Source organism: Fusarium proliferatum (assembly GCF_900067095.1).
Source record: "Fusarium proliferatum ET1 genome assembly, contig: FPRO_scaffold009, whole genome shotgun sequence".
Classification (NCBI taxonomy): domain Eukaryota; kingdom Fungi; phylum Ascomycota; class Sordariomycetes; order Hypocreales; family Nectriaceae; genus Fusarium; species Fusarium proliferatum.
This window is the reverse complement of record NW_022194798.1, coordinates 476,119-495,947: the sequence shown is the minus strand read 5'-3', so window position 1 is coordinate 495,947 and position 19,829 is coordinate 476,119. Positions and strand designations below refer to the sequence as shown.

Sequence of the window (19,829 nt, the reverse complement as noted above, 5' to 3'; positions counted from 1 at the left end):
TGATTGAATCTTCTGGTAGCCTGTTTGATTGCATACATTTTGTGGGCAGCAACAAGGATAAGTATACTACACTAAACTACTAAAGTTCTACAGCCCCTCCCCTCAGACCCCATATGTGCACTCTTTGTTCAGAGGTGTGAGGACAATTCGGCATTGATAACTTTATCAAAGTCAATACCAAAATCCTGCATCATTCTGATAGCAACAGGTCGGCCACCACCCCAAACACCTCCACCAGGGTGCATAAAAGGACCAGCGAGATAGAGACCTCTCACACCAGGAACACGATATTGTGCAAGAGCAGGCGTGGGACGGTTGACACCCATTTGATCCGCAGCCATAGAAATACCACAAATATCACCTCTCTGGAAACTAGGTGTATCAGAAACGTGGTCTGGAGGAGTGACAACCTCATAGGAGCGGATCATGTCAGGAGTGAAATCCTCAAGATACTCAGAAGCATACGCGAAGACTCTGTGGCAAAGATCATCTTTGATAGAGTCCCAATTATTCCACCCAACGCCGGCGATCTCGGATTTGAGCATAACCACGCAGTGCAGCAGAGACTTCCCGGGAGGAGCACGCGTAGAATCACGTTCGCTTGTACACGAGAGGCCAATCATGAACTTTTCAGGGATCTTTCCTTCAGCCATATCGTCGTAGCTCTTTATGAGATCCTCCATGTTACCGGGACAGACTGTGTTCATGACTGTACCGTTGGCCTCCTCTCCCGCTTTGAAACGTAGAGGGCGATCAAGAGCTGCATGGATAACGAACAGGGTGAACTCCGAAGACCGAGTTGCTTTGGCAGCAGCAGTAATGGCGGGATCAATTCCATCGACAAGCTGACCAAGCAAGTGAGGGTGAATCATGCCAATAACTGCCCTCTTCGCCTTTATCTCTCCAGCTCGAGTGCAGACACCTACAGCGCGGCCGTCCTCAGTAACGACTTTGGTGACTTCGGTGTTGAGACGGACTTCTCCACCATGGGCCTCAATGCAGCGGATGACAGATTGAGTAAAGGCTGTGCCGCCACCCTCAGGGACTGCGAGACCGTACTTCTCCATCAGGCCGAAAGCAAGATAGCCCATCAGCCCTGTGCCTTTGGTCTTAGGATGTGCTAGTTGGATCTCGGTTACAAACCGAAGAAGGGCGACCCTCAGCGACTTGTGGGTGAACCACTTGTCGATGACATCTATGGAACAGGCCTCGGAGGCGAATCCAATCTCAGCAAGGACCTCCTTGTCTTGGCAGTCTTGGAGCACAGTATCAGTAGGTGGCTCGAACATGCTCGGTAGAAGCGCATCAGCGATGCGAACGGCTATGTCCATGAATCGATCGTACGTTTGCGCATCCTCTATTGAAAACCTGGCGATGGACGCTTTTGACCGGGAACGATCCTGATACAGCGGAAGCACTTGGTCCTGCATGATGATTGCATAGCACGGATCGAGGGGCAAGTATTTAAGGCCAAACTTGGATAAGAGGCCAAGCTCGTCCTTTGCAATAAGTGGATTGCCCAGAATCATCTGGTGGATAGCACTGTGACGCTCACTGACATAGCCCTCCTCGGCCATGTGAAGGCTAGCCACGCCGCCACCAGGATAGCTTGCGCGCTCAAGAACAAGGACCTTTTGACCGGCGACTGCCATGTAGGCGGCAGCTAAAAGCCCATTGTGACCGGAGCCAATGGTAATTATGTCCCAATTTGATTCAGTGGCTGTGAGACGGCCTAACTTGGAGAAGCTCTGGGCAGTCTGTGCCATCTTAATGGGCAATGGACTGGGATAATTTAGAAGTTTGTGTGAATAAATGAGGTTAAGACGGTTACAAGACGGAAGAAGGATGGAAGCAAAACGTAGAAGGATGCCGATGACGACAAAGGATACTATACAGTGGAATCGCACTTATTTGTACGTCAACGTAAGCCATGGCTAAATATAAGTGATATCTGGCTGGCGCGCCGTGAGATCCACCACTTGGCCATGGATAGGACTGCCGTTATGGGGCCGATGTGTGACTAAACAAGCCGAATAAACTAAGCCAAGCTAGTCTCTAGCGTGTGGGGAAGAAAGACCACCAGTACAAATACCGTCCTCCCCCGCAAATTCCGACAACTAACATCAACCTCCAGACGAACATTACACCTCTACTCCGTACAGCTTCACTAACATTCCGATCTGAGTGGACACGAAATAGCTTTCCTCTCGGCTCCATCGCCAACATCGGTACCCGCCCAGCCAGCCCCCTTCTTTGCCGGCTCATCTACCGAACCAAAAAGGGTTTCGCCTAAATGTCTCTAACATGTACCGTTTGCAACACCCGGTTCCAGCGAGCAGAGCATCTTAATCGACATCTGTTACGTCATCGCGGCCTGCGGCCTTTCCAGTGCGCGATCTGCCATGCACAGTTCTCAAGGAGGTGAGGAGTATTCTGAATATCCTTCGCGTGCCTGTATTCTCAGGGGGTTGACATGGGTTGCCCTCGCAACTCGACCATGTCTGACCGACTAATGAAATGTTAGAGATTCTCTGAAGCGCCACGCCTTGAACCATTCTGATGCTTCCACAAGCTCAGAAGCGCCGGCTGACCCTCCTCCCCGTCGGGGGCGATATGCCGCTCGGGCTTGCAGTTCTTGCCGTCATTCCAAGCAGAAGTGCGATGGAAAGTTCCCGTGCCGCCGGTGCACAGCTAAGAAACAAGCATGTGTTTATCTACCCAACGAGAGGCATCAGAACACTCTCATTGGTGACACCTCCCCGCACACTGTTTCAGGCTCGGAGTCTGTAAACCAAGAGCATCCAGTGGTGAATGCCGATGTGGAGCTCCTTTCAAGCAATCAACAAAGTATAGAGGTGCGTCGCTGTCATGAACCTCTGTTACCTTGTCAGATTCTGATCAACTGGGCGCTGACGCTGTCATCATCTTCAAGGCAATTGAGTCGAGTTTTGAACCGACCCCCCCGCTACCTGAATGGAACCCAGAGGCATGGCTTACAAGCGACTCCGTATTCCAGGACATATTGCAAGACATCTCGTTCGTAAACGTGCCATGGCCATTTAATATCAGAGTCGGGGAAGTCGGAGCATCCGAACGTTCTGATAAGAATGATGCCTCTTGGGATCACCTTCTCATCCCGAACCTTTGTCCGACGGATCCTATTCCTCGAATCGACTTGCCCCAGTTTCTTGAAAATGCAGGTGAGTTGAACCCACTACCATTACTAGAACTATCCTCTATACTCACAACGTGCGTTTTAGAGAGTGGTTTGCATGAAGGAGTTTCGACATCTTGCGGACCAGGTGCTTCTGACAAGCCTTCCATTAACTGCCCATCTACTCTTGAGCCTCATTTGGCATGGACAGCAGAGAACGACATTTGCGACGCTGAGGACTTTGGGCATGTGCCTCGTATCTCGATGGATGTTTACAAAATCATCCGCACCAAATTTGAGGAACTAAATGGCGACAGTAGTACAAGCCAGCCATTTACACAAACCGAGTTCCCATCGTCAACTGCGTTGAACGCTTTTGTCCAGTCCTATTTCGAATATTTTCATCCTGGCTTCCCGATGCTGCATAAGCCCTCATTCGATCCAGGCTCCAACGAGTCAAGTTGGCTCCTAGTTCTCGCTGTTGCAACCACCGGCTGTCGGTTTTCTCTTGCTTCGTCGCCGCAAATTCTATTCTTACTACAAGAATCACTTCGAAGGTCAATTATTCGAATTGTAGGTACCAAATCCCACCACTGTGCTCAAGGTGCTGATCCCTGCAGCTTTATGTGGATTATGATGAATGTGTGATTCATAACTTGCCCTTAGCTCAAGCTGCAATCCTGAGCCAGGTAGGGATGATGTTTTCAAAACATCAAAAGTTTTCCGATTATGCGGAGAGTACTGCATGTCTTATCGCCACCATGTGTAGAAAGGCAAATTCCCACTCAGACTTTGAGCCTCGCCACGGCGGTGACACGAGTTCATCAGAGAAAGAAGCGACCGGGAATAGCAGCCTCAACAAGAGCTGGAAAGCTTGGGTCGCGGAGGAAAGCACCAGCAGGATGGTGTACTGTTGCCTCGTAAGTTTATCATAAGACAATCCCAAATATCAGTCTTGGTTTATTTTTATCTGTTCTCTCTTGTTTTGATCCTCTATGAATTGGCTGGGCTTGTTATATCTTATTGACCATGGAACAGCTTCTGGACTTCCAATTTAGCGCCCTTTTCGATTTGCCCGCTCTCATTGACATTGATTCTATCCACTTACCAATGCCATGCTCCGAGAATCTGTGGAATGCCGACACCGAAGAGTTGTGGCATAGTAATATGGCGCAAGAACCGAGTAAGGAAATTTTCCTAGAAGTAACCTTTGTTTGTTGTTAACGCTTACCTTTAGGAGAGAGTCTTATGACAACTATCCGACAAAGCCTGCAGTATCTATATGACAATAAGACAACCTCCCCTGGATTAGGTCGATTCGGTGCCCTGATACTAACATTTGCAATCTATCGCGACGAAATAGATTCAGAGGCAAAGTACAATTATCTAAGTATGGTACGGCCTGATGAGGCTCACCTGCAGTCCAACGGACCCCTTGACCAGCTGATATTCCAGCATAACCATACACTGAGCCTTTTTACAAAATTACCCCCAAGGCAACTCTTTGCCTTCTCCGGTTGGCGTACGACAGTTGCCCAACAGAAGAAGGCCGAGAAACACATTCGTGACTGGCTCTCCGAAGATATGGCAGGCAGTAGGCTCTGTCTTGTTCACGCTGCAAAGGTGTATAGTTCCGTCCGCAGCACTCGGACGTATGGACATCACGAAGTCATGGCCATTCTGCTGTCAACATTAGCCATCTGGAGCATATCATCAATCCATAGGGTAGTGAGCTCTTCCAGTTCCGACGAATCTCTTCCTACTTACCACGCGGCCTGCGCTCAGGATTCATCAGAAGCACTGGCCAAAAAGAGGACGATCCGACTTGACAAGACCCTCGACGGATCACTTCTTGCAGCATGGATCTCTGGTCAGGTTGATTTCAGGCCATATCTCGCAGGCATTGGGACACTCGACGATCAGGGGACAGTGAGAAGGCTCATTCGTGACAGCCTTCGGCAATTGATGTATTCGGTGACCTGGTGTCTCGGGCAGGCTGTCGCAGAGGTTCTGAAGACTCATTATCGAACCAAGACGGGTGATCTAGGTATCTCGCAGCTGTGACACTAGAGGTTTCTCCAAAAGGGTGGGGTCGTAAAGAATATCAGACGCGGCCTGAGAAACAATACCGATAGTGTCATTCTCATCAACAAAAACATGAATCCTGGCGGTGGCACGGTAGGATGGGCCCCGAAAGCTATCATCAGCAGAGAGAACTTAGTATATGGACAATATGAGTATGCTGTTATAAGAGTAGCACCCAGGACTATAGGAGACATGAAGATATATCTTTAATCAATCCACCAAGTCTACAAGTCTTAGCAAGCTCGGCTTCGACCAGAGCGATATCAACCATTACGAAGTCTATCTGTATTACAAATGAAGCTTAATATGAATCTCGTACATGTAAGTTCTTAATCAAAGCACAAAGATTATGCGTATTGAGGATAGATGACTCATTCTGGGTGCTAAAAGAATGATATTGCAAACTTTAACTATTAAATGACAATCTTGCCCATATAATGATAAATGCCGACAATAAATGCCGATCGGTATGTGGGGGAATACGAAACTCAACCTTGAATGTCGCATCACGTGGGGCGTTTGTAAAAAGTCTCTCCAAGCCTAATCAATACATTCGTTGCTTGGTTGTTTATTCCTAAATCCGTGTATGTAAATGCTCTCATTACTACATGCAAATGGCCTGCAGGAGCTGTCAGGTTTCATGTCTCAAGAATGATGAGCGGACAGGTTCTAACCTCAGTTGCATAAATTTAGTCCATACAGTAGACGTATCGATGTGATGAAACCACTTAAGTATTTCTCATACCAGTGACAACTTATAATCTGCCAGAGGGTCCATGCCATTTGCAGCCCATTCAGACAAAATATCTCCGAACTTTGGAGCAACGCTGGTAAAGAACTTCTTCTTCGCAACCTCATCCACAATCCGCTGTCCCTCTGAATCAGCATCTTTCCCATTCTGCTTCAGAAATAATGCAAAGCCCTGATTGAACTCAGCTGACGACGAGCCATTCAGATCATGTACAGTGTCTGTGTAAGTGACATCGGGGAAAATGACGCTGACGCCTATTCCGTGGGGTTTGAGAGCCACGGCCAAGCTTTGGCTCAGAGATATATCGGCAGATTTGCATATGCAATAGGGCAGCAGGTTGAGAGCAACAGTCGGTTCTGGCGTAAGACCATTGGGCGATGCCGTGTTTACAATCCATCCCGAGCCACGAGCGACCATCTTGGGAAGAAAAGCCTTGATGATGCGGATGTATCCGAAGACATTGACTTCCACTTGTCTCCTGAGACTCTCCAACTCTAGATCAAAAATTGATGCGCTCCGAATGAAGACGGCGTTGTTGTGGATGATGTCGGGAGTGCCAATTTCGCTCTCAACTCGGGCGGCGAAGGTGGCCACGGATTCATCATTGCTGACATCGCACTTGTAAGCGTACGCTTCAAGTCCAGATTTGCGTAGGGATTCCACGACAGGCATTTGGAGCTCTTCTTGGATGTCGGCCAAGATGACACGGGCACCAGCTTTTGCATATGCTAGAGCAACACCCTTTCCCAGCCCGTGCGCCGCTCCTGTCACAACGATGATCTTCCCGCGATAATCCATCGAAGTGAGTGGTGATGAATGAAGTATTGACAATAAACTTGTAGAGAAAGATGGGCAGTATTGGAGTCTTGCAAAGAACACTCCTTGAATTCGACTTATTATATCTGAAAGTGAAGTATTTGTACCTACGACCATCCTATTAGTTGACTGAAATTGGTTCGGCTGATCAGTTAGCGGGTTGTGGAGTAAGTCGGAATTTGCGGAGTATGGGAATCAGGGCTATCCCCGCATACCCCATCAAACCTCACCTGCCAGGCACCAGTTCGTCAAGTTTCCCAACAATACTCCATTCATAATATTATCAGTTACATAGATGGTTTTTGAGATGATATAGTGATGTGCCGTGGTTTCTTGCCGCTGTATCCCGCTGGATCTTACCGGCAGCTAAAATTGTCGGAGCCCTACAATACCCCGAGCCGGGGTCGCACCACCTCAGCGGCGGTCCGGGACTTGGCGAACCAGGTGGCAGCTATCCCAGCTATGCCATTCATAGCCTTTGCTACTATTCTAGCATAAATATTAGGCACTAATATGCGTTTGAGTATGCTTATAGGGCAGATATGGACTCCAGTGCTTTAACGGTCGCCGTGCTTGGTCCTAAAGGCCCATGCGCTGTCAAAGAAAGCCCTTCAAACCGTGGGAGCACCTCTCCTCCTTGCAGGAAATAAAAGGCAGCTTGAGGCACATGTTTCTAATATTGGATTTAAGATGGGCTATTCAAGTTATTAAAGGCACGAAGTCTCGTAAATACCATAGCTTTCGAGGTCTCTATAATTGTAGAGAATCATCCCGCCAGTTCAGCTCTCGCTGGATTAGGTGGCAACTCAGACTTTCCCGTGTCTTGCATCTCCGACGCCTCTACACTATGCACCTGCTTCACACCACTGGACGGCTTGCCATCTCCATCCAGCTCAGCCTTCTGATACCCTGATTCGGTAGTATGAGGAACTGCACCAGGAGGTCTCTTTGCCTTCTTGCCAATCAAAAAGCCAGCACCGAGACCGAGAAGGATAAGGCCAGCTACACCGACTCCCGCGCCAATGCCTGCCTTTGCACCTGTTGAGAGTCCACCATTACTTCCTGAAGATGAGCCCTCGCTACTTCCACTGGAAGAACTTCCGCCTTGTTTCGAACCCTGGTCTTCAAGATCTGCTTCGTCCGTCGGCGTGCTAGGTTTGCGTTCAGTGGTAGGCTTCGTATGGTTGCCAACGCACTTGTAAGATCCTTGGACAATGGTATTAAGGAAGTGTTCATCGAACCAAGAACAATCCATAGTCTTATCGCCTGCGAGATAGAAGTCTCCTGTAATGACCTCAAGACCAAAGAACTCGACGTTGGTGAAAGGTCCGGTCATGTTGATGTTATCAGCCTTCTTGAGCAAATTGGCCGTAAAGTTGAGAAGGCGGGGATTGTCGTGTATCTGCAAGTCCTTCACGTAGTTCAACCTCGGTACTGAAAGATCATTCAGTGCAATGTTCTCGTCGATGCCAAGCGTGCAGTTTGCCGTCCTGAGACTCGGAAGACTAAGCTCTGAGAAGAAGTTGGAAGTGAAGTTGAGCTTGCCCTTGAACCAATCAACATCATCGCCGTGAACCTCAGTCAGTAATGGTAGGCTGGCGTTGACGAGATCCCTGAAGATACCGCCAGCGTCGCCTCCGCTGGTATGGGTGGCAGAGTCACTGCGGCCTCCGAGCTTCTTGAGGTTCGGTACCGATAGATGTGTATCTCTTCCGTTCTCCTTGACGCGCAAGAGTCCGACTTCAGAGAGAGATAAAGAAATATAGTCGAGGTCCGAGTTACTCTTGATGTCGACCGTGTAATTCACAAACTTGAGATCATCCAGTTCGACACGCTCTAGTCCACTATTTCCGAAGATCATGATCTCGCGCTCGACCTTCTCCGCCGGGGAGGTGAAAAGTGCTCCCCCAGTGGCTTGAAAATCGACACCTGTGACGCCAATACTATAAGTATAAGTAAGGTTCAAGTACAAATTGCCCGCCGCCGATTGGCTTGATCCAGAACTGATCTGGAACCCTCTTGTTATGTTAAGCTTTGGATCCGTATTAATCGATATGTCACCCCATCCCCAATACGCACCCAGCCCATCGATTGTTCGCAGAGCAGGGAGCGTTATGTTTAGGTCTCCAGGTGTCTTGGTAGTCTTCCCACCGGCGCCGTACATCAGCAGGTCGCCGGTGACGTTCTTAAGGGTCGAGCTGTAGAATGTAACGTAGTCGTCTGGGAAGTCGTTGTTGTACGTGATGTCGCCGATGAGAGTTTCGACGCCAGTCATATTGATCGTCTTGGTAATATTGATGAGTTGTAGATCGCCGGTGTACGTTGGGCACGATGCTGCTAGGCTCGATACCTGGGTCGCTTCGGTGATTGTCGAAGTCTCCTCGTTGGAACAGGCTGGGAATTATTAGGGTCTCGCGACGCTCCAGAATATGCAACGACATACCAGCACTGACGTCTCCGATATGCCCAGATAGGCATAATGCCAGCCCGAAACTGGCCGCGTTTCTTAGACGAACCATTTCTTCCTCTTCGCTGTTGCAGATGTAATGAAAGAATGGGAACGAGGGATGCGCAATTGGGGGAAGGGGTCTTAAGACATTCCCAGTCTAGGGGAGGAAAAAAAACTCAGGACCTTGACCCTAAATGATAAAAATACTTGGGTAAATCTAGGCTAAACTTAGGGGACTCTGTGCTAAGCTTATTTTGACATCCTATAGTAAGGTCCGGTGTTTTCTTGCCCCCCCTGAGGCCAGTGCTTTCGCTTCAATCAGCCTTGAACAGTTTCAATTAAGCTTAAACAAGACTGTGGCGTTGACTAACTTTAGCCCGTGTGACTCGGTAGCCCAGGGTGCATCAGACAGAAGCAAAAACACGGGCCGTCAAATAAGCCTGAGTGGACGCTTCCCGTAAGTCGCATCTGTTGGAAAAGGTCAACGTCGATAGACTATAGGATAAAACCCATCGTCCAACTTTATTTCGTTTATTAACACAATTATCTCTTACTGTCCTGTTAGAATATGCAGAGAGCAAGTATTTGTGACTGCGGCTGTCTTGGCATTGCACCCCTGCTCAATGAGGCTTTTTGCGATAGCTTCCATTCGATCAACGTTTTCAGCTCAGACAACGTGGCTGGCTGTAAAATTAAAATGCCTCCCACCGTCAGTCTGACTGGTCCGTACCAGTGGAAGCAAGAAATAGCACACAAAAAAACAGATATCATGTTTCTCATCTCTCTCGACTACACAAGTGTAATAACAGGAAATTCATCCCTCACTTCGAGATCCAGTGGCCGTCCCAAAGCCTTTTCGTCAATAAACCCAAAACCCAGCCTCTCATACTCCTCTCCTCCATCGACCCTCTTTACCATTACCGCATGGTAAGAAGCCTCCTCATCCATTTCCTTAACCTTCAGCAATATAAGCGCAAAGAATTCCTTCCCTTCCAAACTCTTCACTATCTTCAGTGCCTCCTGCGGTGCATCATCAGCAGTAAAGTCAAAGTCGAACCGTGAATACGTCTCATCATGTGCTGTACGGATCGGAGGGTTGTTGTCATACGCAAACCCAGGCTTCATAGGATCCCAGTCTTTGACGTCGAGGTATAATCGCTCCATCGGCGCTTGGATCCGCAACATTCCACTTGTAACCTCACCGTGGATATTTGTGCCCTTGAGATCAATCTTGACGTCCAAAACTTTCGCAACTTCCTCGTAAGGTGTCCTGACCCCGAGGCCAGGAATTCCGTCCATGGATGCCCAGGACCAGGATGGTGCTCTATACTCTGAGACACGTCTACATCTGAGGCTTTGCCAGACCAGTCCTTCTAATAGTCTTGATCGCCACAGTCCAACGACGTACTCATCATCAAGGCGTTGGGCAAAGATACTCGCCAGACCGGAGATGGCAGGGAGTTTGTCCGACGCCTCTGTTAGTTTCCGAGGACCGTATATCCAGAGCAGACTACACCATGACTGATACAGGCTTGCTTTAGGGTCGTCTTCTTCTTCTTGTTCTTCATCGCCGGGCTCCTTTCTTTCGTCCTGTCCGTCTGGCATATCATGCACATTCACAAATCTCCAATCAAGAACCGTGCCATCCTCTCCTCGAAATCCCTCGCTACACTCAAAGAACATCTGCTGTTTTGTATAAAGCAAGTTTCGACACGGCAGCACTCGCTCTTGAAGGGCCCATGCCCGGTCGGAGAGTGGTTCATCTGGCAGGCTCACATAAGAACTGGCACCAGACTCATTGTCAATCGGAAGATTGAACGCCATGACTTCTCCACTGATGTCTCCGGATGTATACTCAAACGTCATGTACTCCCTTGGCTTTGTCTCGCTGAAGAGTCCTTCTGAATGATCCTTTGCTTTTGAGGCAGCGACAGTAAGGTAAGAGTTCGCGTAGATGGAGAGCATTTTTGCTGATTCGCGCTCCCAGTCGTCATAGTCGCCTTGACAGATACAGATGCTGTCGATCCAGAGATATCTAACCCCTAGTTCCCGTGCTAGTTTAATGACATCTTGATGCGTTTGTGACAGATCAGAGATGGTGATTTGACGTTTGCGTTCTTCGAGGGTTGCTTTGGTGGTTATGAATTGGGGCTCTTTTCCCCAACAGTAGCTGCAGAGCAAGTGTCAGTGAGTGTCGTCTATGTAATCGCTTGGGAAAAATACCTCAGGGATATGTATTTTCCACGTTCCTGTCCGTCCGTTTCCCGGAGTTTAGCAAATGGGCTGTTGACATCATCGCCCACGTCAACGACTCGACCTGGCAACAACGTGTCTCCGGGGCTGCATTTGGGATGCTTGTTGCATTCAGTAACCCACTCATGAACCCTTTTTATCGCCTTCGAAGTGCCGCCGTACTGCTCAACGGGTCGTCCGCGAATGATCTGGGCCAAAGGGCTACCTAGAAACATCAGTATCACTATTCCTTTGGGGTATACTCAATCTTACTATCTCCTACACAGAACCCAATTGCTGCCACAAGCCGTACAGTCCGTTTGTCGGAGTCCGTTGTGCTCATGACCCAAAACCCATCCCCTCCAACCTCTCTCTTGACAATCCACATCTCCCATAGCGGCCAGCCATACTTTGTTATCGTTCCTGCTTCCCACTGGGGCTTAAGCTCTTCAAGTTCCGCCTCACACAATTCGACCTGAGTGAGTATCAAGGAACAAATGCCGCATTGTTCATTATCCGCGGCTTTTCGTAGAGCATCCAGACTCTGATGATGTAGATAGCCTCGGCTGTCTTCGGGCCAATGGTGAAAGTCTTGGAGATATGGATATCCGCTGCTGGACGGCCAGGACTCAGGCGGGGCTGTGGAAAGGTTTTCCCACGGAACCTTTCTGCAAAGATCGCACAGAGTCATTTTGTAGTACTCTTGAAGTTGTGATTCGAGGTTTTGAGCAGGCAACAGCGTGAAGTTCGAATGTCAGACGAGATATGAGGAAATGCCTGAGGCATCAACTGATGATCCCTGCTTGACGACTGGGCTGGTCTTCTATCAGTTGGTTATTCAGACAAGGTAGCAACTATATATCCACATTGAAGAACACAGAAGGAAAAGTCTTTAACTGCTGCATCTCAGAAAAAATTCCATTATAGTATTCTTGCCAGTAGTGAGTTCGTAAAATTTCCCTTGGTTTCTACGTTAGCCAAGCTGCTCTGCCAAATTTCCTTAGCCACTCTAGCAGGATTTCGGTCCAGTTTACAGGTGACAAGTAATAAGCATAGCGCTATGATTGATTGAGATCCCACTTCTAGTTTTCTCAAACTCTTTAGGTACAAAGTATCTTTCTTATCATTAATGTATATTTTCCTTCCCCATTCTCGAAGTTGATCAATAGCTCAGGTTGTGGAGCCCCCACTTCCGGCTCAGGATAGATAAGTTGAGCAGAAAAAGATATAAAAGAATAAGTCACTTCTAAGAAAGCTAGAACCTCATGCTGAACAAGTTTTCTATCATAGGCGTTCCTCCATTTACCAGGAAGCCTCAAGGTTGTCTGCAAGCAGAATCAACGTCCGAAAACAGTGAGCTACCCTACACCTCTCTGATGAGGACGGAAGCTGACATTCCCCAGTGCCTCCATCTGACATAGAAGCAATCACTTCTGTTCTACACGCCTACGGAACGGCTCTGAAAGAACGAAATGCCAAGGAAACAGTCGAACTCTACACCAGCGATGGCGTCATAATGCCTCCCCACTTTAGCGCCAGCGCAGGAACCCAAGCTCTCAGCGAGACCTACGAACGCATCTTCAACAGCATCCAACTGACAATCACCTTTGACATCGATGAGATTGTTTTGATGTCGCCGGAATGGGCCTTCGCAAGGACAACAGCGGAGGGCACAAAAACTATGCTGCAGACTCAAGCTTCAGAACCTCATTCCAACCAAGAGTTGTTTATTCTGAAGAAGCAGGATGGAAGCTGGAAGATTGCGCGATATGCCTTTTCCACTATGAAACCGCTTGTACAGAATGGAATTCGACGTAGCTAAATAAGCGAGATGTCTTCCATTCGGAGGTACGGCCATGATCTGATTGGACGTCCTTAATAAAAATGTTATCACCGTCTAATGGTTGCCACAAATGTTTCCGATAAACACAATTCTCAGAGATTATCTCCAGAAATTCAAGGCTTGGGAGGACCCGCAGCTGATCCCCCTATCCCATCCCGTTTCATCCCATTCTTGGCAGTCTCGGACTCATCCGCGTATTCATCCCTGCATCACATCCCCAATGCTCAAAAACCGAGAAATTTTAAGTTCACCGATATACAAACGCTCCTAAAAATACGAGACGTAACAATAGGCGTAGTCTCTCGCGTCATTTACCAGCGGTGAACCATCTGTCAGCCCATGCCCTGAACTCTCAACTACCGGCCGAGCGTGCCCAATTCGGACCGGACCGAGAAGCTCCGCCGAACAATTCTTCCGTGGTGCGCTTACACCGATGGAATAATATTCCCCGAAGCTCTTGGTCCGCCTTGTTTCAGCGCCCGCTGAAACTATTAAGGACCTACTGTACCTACACCGAATGCCGAGGAAGCCGCAGCTATAAGATCACCGCAATGTCTGTTTGTTTCAAGCACGATGATCTTTGTCATTACTCATAAACTCTATCGACAATGTGGAAACTCCTTGTCAGCGGCTTTGTCGCCGTCGCGTCGCTCAGCGGCGTGAACGCTGCTTATCCTAACCCTGGTCCCGTCACCGGCGATACTCGTGTTCACGATCCTACCGTCGTCAAGACTCCCAGCGGTGGATACTTGTTGGCTCATACGGGAGATAACGTTTCCCTCAAGACATCTTCTGATCGAACGGCTTGGAAGGATGCAGGAGCTGTTTTCCCCAATGGTGCGCCTTGGACTACACAGTATACCAAGGGTGACAAGAACCTCTGGGCCCCTGACATTTCCTACCACAATGGCCAGTACTATCTGTACTACTCCGCCTCTTCCTTCGGTCAGCGCACTTCTGCCATTTTCCTCGCTACCAGCAAGACCGGCGCCTCCGGCTCATGGACCAACCAAGGCGTCGTCATCGAGTCCAACAACAACAACGACTACAACGCCATCGACGGTAATCTCTTCGTGGACTCCGACGGAAAATGGTGGCTATCCTTTGGCTCCTTCTGGTCCGGCATTAAGCTCATCCAACTTGACCCCAAGACCGGCAAGCGCACCGGATCAAGCATGTACTCCCTCGCCAAGCGCGACGCCTCTGTCGAAGGCGCTGTCGAGGCTCCCTTCATCACCAAGCGCGGAAGCACTTACTACCTCTGGGTGTCGTTCGATAAGTGCTGCCAGGGTGCTGCTAGCACTTACCGTGTCATGGTTGGACGGTCGAGCAGCATTACCGGTCCTTATGTTGACAAGGCCGGCAAGCAGATGATGTCTGGTGGAGGAACGGAGATTATGGCTAGTCATGGATCTATCCATGGACCGGGACATAATGCTGTCTTCACTGATAATGATGCCGATGTTCTTGTTTATCATTATTACAATAACGCTGGCACGGCGCTTTTGGGTATCAACTTGCTCAGATATGACAATGGCTGGCCTGTTGCTTACTAGGGAACTGAAAGGGAGATGGTTGATCCGTTGTGGCGATGAGCTGGAATCTATTGTCTGTGCATGAATTGCATCTGTAAATATTTCAACTTCTACATATATACTGCATGGCGTCTGCCACGAATAAACACATGAATCTGCAGCAACAAAACGTCTCTTATAATAGTGTACAGACCCTTGTGTCAATCATGGTGGGTATTAATGAGGCACCAGTTGTGTTTTTACAAAAAAGCGATGACTCGAGCGGCTATCTCAAGAGCGTTCTCCAGCCAGTTTCGCTCCCCGGACTCCCCTTCAACACTAGGGATGAACAGGAACCAAGCCGAGGATCGTCCCACCGCGTGACCAAAACGTGGTTTAGTCGCCCCACGATCTCGGCAGGTAGCATTGGAGGTTTACACGAGCCCAGCTAATTTACCCAATGACTCGAGCGCTTAAGCACCCCGCAACGCCGATCCCCCAGAGTCAATGCGGGGGAAGAATCTTGACTTTGCGCACGAATAGAATTACAGGAACGATTCGTTTACCCCATGGAGAAGCTGTTCGGTCCGTGACGGGCCGGAGAACTGGTAAATGAGTAATGGTTCCAGGAAATGGTGACGCTTGGCGATCTGTGACGATATATAGACCGTGTAAGTCGCCGTTGCTCGCGATGAAATGAACAGAGCAACATACCTTACGAATCTGCGTTGAGATATTATATAATGCGTCTTCTATCGTTCCCCAGCCATCTCCTCGTGGCTTTCCTGACCCTCAAAGAGGCTTCATCCCTCGCCCTTACAAAACGCGACAGCCCCGTCCTTCCTGGTCTCTGGGCGGACCCCAACATAGCCATCGTCGACAAGACGTACTACATCTTCCCTACCACTGACGGCTTCGAAGGCTGGGGCGGCAACGTCTTCTACTGGTGGAAATCACCAGATCTCGTATCATGGACAAAGAGCGAGAAGCCATTTCTTACCCTCAATGGTACCCATGGTAATGTTCCTTGGGCTACTGGCAATGCCTGGGCTCCTGCTTTCGCAGCGCGTGGGGGCAAGTATTATTTCTATCACAGTGGAAATAACCCCTCTGTGAGTGATGGGCATAAGAGTATTGGTGCAGCAGTGGCAAATCACCCCGAGGGGCCGTGGAAAGCGCAGGATAAGCCTATGATTAAGGGAACTTCCGATGAGGAGATTGTCAGCAACCAGGCTATCGATCCCGCTGCTTTCGAAGACCCCGAAACTGGAAAGTGGTATATCTACTGGGGAAATGGCGTGCCTATTGTCGCAGAGCTAAACGACGACATGGTCTCTCTCAAAGCAGGCTGGCACAAAATCACAGGACTCCAGAATTTTCGCGAAGGTCTTTTCGTCAACTATCGCAAAGGAACATACCACCTGACATATTCCATCGACGATACTGGCTCAGAGAATTATCGCGTTGGGTACGCTACAGCAGATAACCCCATTGGACCTTGGACATACCGTGGTGTTCTTCTGGAGAAGGATGAATCTAAGGGCATTCTTGCTACGGGACATAACTCCATCATCAACATTCCAGGAACGGATGAGTGGTATATCGCGTACCATCGATTCCATATTCCAGATGGAAATGGCTACAATAGGGAGACTACGATTGATAAGGTGCCCATTGATAAGGACACGGGATTGTTTGGAAAGGTTACGCCGACTTTGCAGAGTGTGGATCCTAGACCATTGTAGATCGAATAGCTGGCAATTTATTGAGTTGCATGTTGTACTATTTTGGTAATGCTTGATCCTACTTATTCTATCATACTCTGTAAATCCCGTTGCGTTTACAAGAATGATTTGGCTACAGTGTGAGCCTTGACTTTGCGTAAATTGATTGTATATATTTCCTTCTTTGAGGACTTATTGACACTTTGACACTCGTATCTTATGCATGTATCTTTGGGAAACTTTCCTCAGCAAACAAGAATGAGACCTGTTAGTCAAGGTATGCCTCGACGAGACCCATCGTGCTTGTGCTATTCCTATGAACCTTGACGACCTTGAACCTGGAATCTGCTTCTTTGAGCAGCTTCTCGAAATCACCCCTAGTCCGTTCCTTCGACCCAGCAACCACAAACATACACATATCGCACTGTCGCGATAGATGTTCCTGATACTTTGAAACCTCATTCAGCTCTGGCAAAACTTCCTCGTTGATCAGAAGAGGAGTGCCAGGTTTGCATTTCTCAAGCGCGGGGACAAGACCTCGAAGGATTTTGATGCAGTCTTCATCCCGCCAGTTATGAAGACACTGACGCATGAAGAAGGCGTTGGCGTCGGTGATAGGCTGATCCTTGAAGAAATCATGTAGCATGAACGACACCCTGTCTGCAATCTCGGATGGCAACTTAGCTTTCCCGTCATCAAGAGCTTCAGGGCTAACATCTTGAACGACAAAGCTCAGATTGGGGAATACGGCTGCCAGGTCCATGGAAACATGTCCACTTGCACCGCCAACATCAACGACCTTTCCAGGAGCTTCAAGCTTGTCCCAATGGAAACCATCGCGAAGTGCAGTGACCGAGCGGTCCGATTGAGTCAGCGCAGCCATAGCCTTGGCAAAGTTGAGGCCCTTCTCAGGCACATCGGCGTAGAACTGATATGGTGGCTTGCCATGACGTGTGGCGAATGGTGAATCAGCGTCTTTGGAGCCATTGAGATCATTTTGGACGAATTTGGCAGCGTCAGAAGCTGCTTTGAACATTTCGTCGAACTGCATCCAGAGAATGGCTTCCATGTCACTGTCCCGTGCGATGAGAGCAGAGCTAGCGGTGTGAGTGAATACATCTGGCTCGACTTCCTCAAAGACGCGTTGCGTTGCAAGATGCTTGATCACCCTACGACATCGACCTTCATCAATACCGGCCTTGGAAGCTAGGCCGGCAATACTGACTTTGCTGCCGAGAGGGACATGTCTGAAAAGTTTGAAATGAAGAGCAACTTGATATGCTGCGAGAGTGTAGTGGCTCATGTAAAAGGAGCGGTATTCATTGGCTGGGCCGTTGATAAGACGCAGAAGGTCTTGCGCTGCATCGTTGAGCTGAATCCTGGTGGAGTGAATATCGGCATCACCCTGGATGGCGTTGCTTTTCTGATCAAAGGACGGTTCCAGCTGCTTGGTGTCCTGTAGATGTTTCACGATAGTCTCCGTGGTCTGCTGAACAGTCTGTGCCAGTTGCAAGAGGTTGGAATGGTTTGCTGAAGCCATTTTTAAGAATTGATCGTGATAATCGTAAGATACTAAATGTTGTCTAAGATGCAATGTTAGATGGAAATCGATATAAAAACAATTATTATAGATTCTCTCTCCATGCCAAGACTACTATAGCTATATATACATGTTCTTCAGCCTGATATCCTCATTCCTGATTATGCTTCTGACAGGCGTCGCCAGCCATCTGACGTGAGGGCTTTATTCACGGTGTGATAAGAAGATACCGAACGTGCATACCGACACCGCACTCCATCTCCTCATGCAGCCGCAATCACCAAGTTTTCTACACAGTATCTCTAGTTTTTCGGGTCCCGAATAAGCGGCATGTCCCGTCACCCAATAACATCTCCTCACACCCGTCTCACTGTGCATGAGATCTACCACTCTATTGGCTGACACGCAATCGGCTTATCGAAAATCGGCGGTAGCTCAGCCGCAGTGACACTCGTGCTCGCGAACATCGCGCTCTTGTCAAACGCGAGAAACCCTGTACCCTCGTAGCACCCAACATACTCGGCATCGATCTCGTCGCCTTTTATGATGCCGAGATCGACCCAGAGGAGGATTTCGCCATCTTGCATCACGCCGCCGGGGCCGTATGCTGACATGAAGTTACGTCGCAGCTTGACGTGGCCTTTGTCCCATCGGCCCATGTGCTCCATCTTGGAGAGGTCGGTCCAGTACAGGATCTGGGCTTGGCGGATGTAGTCAAGGCCTGGGAAGATACCATCATTGAGCGTGCCATTGGTGCCACTGGTTGTACCGTTTGACGAGCCATTGGTTTTACCATTGGTCGTGCCGTTTGTTGCTCCAAGTGACTTCTCTCCCGCAAACGCGTGGCATGCCCTTGCTGATACCATTCCTTTCTCCATTCCTGCTGTCACAACATTGGTGACCCATTGCTTAGTAAGTCCATCAAAATTCTCCCCCCAGTACTCGCGCTCCTTTTCCTTCATAGCACTGTAGTCTTGTCCCTCGATCACAATGCAGAGGTTGTCCGGGAACTTGGTAATCTGGGCTCTTCCACGACGGATCTTATCGGCCATAGGCTTTGGAGGCTGCCAAGCATCCGAAGAGGAACTGAAGGTGTCGCCTTCAAAGTCAGGCGTCATACGAGAACGATATGCTCCCCAATACCCAGTCTTCTCAGTCAGAGGCACAAGTTCTCCGCAATGACCAAACCCAACTGGGTTTTCGCCTGTGCACTCATGCATAGCTCTAGTCGCAGGGAGGCAAACCGACTCCCTCCAGAAGCCAGCATCATCTGGGAGCGATCCCCAGAAGCTTTTCGTAGCGTCGCTCTCCCACCATGACTTGAAGGTTTGAGGTGAGGTCCAGTAAGTCATCCATACTCTGGAGGGGATATTGTTTTGTTCTAAACGCTCGACTGGGACACTGGCAGCCTTGATGAGATTGTCGAACTTTTCGATCAGCTCCAGCTTCTCGGTGCTTGGAGTGTCGGCATGGTATTGACATCCAAAGATGCCTAGAGTAAAGTGGTGAGCGGCGGAGAATCGTGGGCGAAGCATCTTGTTGGAAAGTAGCAAAATGTTAATTGAATAAAGGGAAATCGATACTAACAAGAGTACATTAGAAGTCAGTGAGTTTATATATTAGGAATGCCGTGTCACTGATTCGCTGCAATGGCTCTTCTCGTTGATACAATTGATGCCCGAATAGCCCGGATAACATAATTCCATATCTTCCCCAGACCA

The 19,829-nt window shown here is 48.9% G+C and overlaps 10 protein-coding genes across 10 annotated transcripts; 4 read left to right on the top strand and 6 right to left on the bottom strand.

The window, feature by feature from the left end:
* Window positions 1–128: 128 nt before the first annotated feature.
* Window positions 129–1,766, bottom strand: FPRO_15640 (uncharacterized protein; the record flags this gene model as incomplete). The annotated part of the gene is made up of 1 exon (XM_031220019.1): window positions 129–1,766. One exon carries the CDS (start codon window positions 1,764–1,766, stop codon window positions 129–131), a length of 1,638 nt encoding a protein of 545 aa, XP_031085719.1.
* Window positions 1,767–2,402: 636 nt separating this feature from the next.
* On the top strand, window positions 2,403–5,218 carry FPRO_15641 (uncharacterized protein; the record flags this gene model as incomplete). Its single annotated transcript, XM_031220018.1, has 7 exons — window positions 2,403–2,467; window positions 2,525–2,855; window positions 2,933–3,200; window positions 3,261–3,727; window positions 3,775–4,074; window positions 4,193–4,337; window positions 4,392–5,218. 7 exons carry the CDS (start codon window positions 2,403–2,405, stop codon window positions 5,216–5,218), a joined length of 2,403 nt encoding a protein of 800 aa, XP_031085718.1.
* Window positions 5,219–5,978: 760 nt separating this feature from the next.
* FPRO_15642 (uncharacterized protein) lies at window positions 5,979–6,788 on the bottom strand (the record flags this gene model as incomplete). Its single annotated transcript, XM_031220017.1, has 1 exon — window positions 5,979–6,788. One exon carries the CDS (start codon window positions 6,786–6,788, stop codon window positions 5,979–5,981), a length of 810 nt encoding a protein of 269 aa, XP_031085717.1.
* A 784-nt stretch (window positions 6,789–7,572) lies between these two features.
* FPRO_15643 (uncharacterized protein) lies at window positions 7,573–9,325 on the bottom strand (the record flags this gene model as incomplete). Its single annotated transcript, XM_031220016.1, has 2 exons — window positions 7,573–9,200; window positions 9,250–9,325. The coding sequence occupies 2 exons, from the start codon at window positions 9,323–9,325 to the stop codon at window positions 7,573–7,575; spliced, it is 1,704 nt and encodes a 567-aa protein (XP_031085716.1).
* Window positions 9,326–10,044: 719 nt separating this feature from the next.
* FPRO_15644 (uncharacterized protein) lies at window positions 10,045–12,178 on the bottom strand (the record flags this gene model as incomplete). The annotated part of the gene is made up of 3 exons (XM_031220013.1): window positions 10,045–11,425; window positions 11,479–11,713; window positions 11,761–12,178. The coding sequence occupies 3 exons, from the start codon at window positions 12,176–12,178 to the stop codon at window positions 10,045–10,047; spliced, it is 2,034 nt and encodes a 677-aa protein (XP_031085715.1).
* Window positions 12,179–12,752: 574 nt separating this feature from the next.
* On the top strand, window positions 12,753–13,309 carry FPRO_15645 (uncharacterized protein; the record flags this gene model as incomplete). The annotated part of the gene is made up of 2 exons (XM_031220012.1): window positions 12,753–12,840; window positions 12,891–13,309. 2 exons carry the CDS (start codon window positions 12,753–12,755, stop codon window positions 13,307–13,309), a joined length of 507 nt encoding a protein of 168 aa, XP_031085714.1.
* Window positions 13,310–13,938: 629 nt separating this feature from the next.
* FPRO_15646 (uncharacterized protein) lies at window positions 13,939–14,886 on the top strand (the record flags this gene model as incomplete). The annotated part of the gene is made up of 1 exon (XM_031220011.1): window positions 13,939–14,886. The coding sequence occupies one exon, from the start codon at window positions 13,939–13,941 to the stop codon at window positions 14,884–14,886; it is 948 nt and encodes a 315-aa protein (XP_031085713.1).
* Window positions 14,887–15,587: 701 nt separating this feature from the next.
* FPRO_15647 (uncharacterized protein) lies at window positions 15,588–16,589 on the top strand (the record flags this gene model as incomplete). Its single annotated transcript, XM_031220010.1, has 1 exon — window positions 15,588–16,589. One exon carries the CDS (start codon window positions 15,588–15,590, stop codon window positions 16,587–16,589), a length of 1,002 nt encoding a protein of 333 aa, XP_031085712.1.
* A 247-nt stretch (window positions 16,590–16,836) lies between these two features.
* FPRO_15648 (uncharacterized protein) lies at window positions 16,837–18,108 on the bottom strand (the record flags this gene model as incomplete). Its single annotated transcript, XM_031220009.1, has 1 exon — window positions 16,837–18,108. The coding sequence occupies one exon, from the start codon at window positions 18,106–18,108 to the stop codon at window positions 16,837–16,839; it is 1,272 nt and encodes a 423-aa protein (XP_031085711.1).
* Window positions 18,109–18,491: 383 nt separating this feature from the next.
* FPRO_15649 (uncharacterized protein) lies at window positions 18,492–19,643 on the bottom strand (the record flags this gene model as incomplete). Its single annotated transcript, XM_031220008.1, has 1 exon — window positions 18,492–19,643. One exon carries the CDS (start codon window positions 19,641–19,643, stop codon window positions 18,492–18,494), a length of 1,152 nt encoding a protein of 383 aa, XP_031085710.1.
* Window positions 19,644–19,829: the final 186 nt, after the last annotated feature.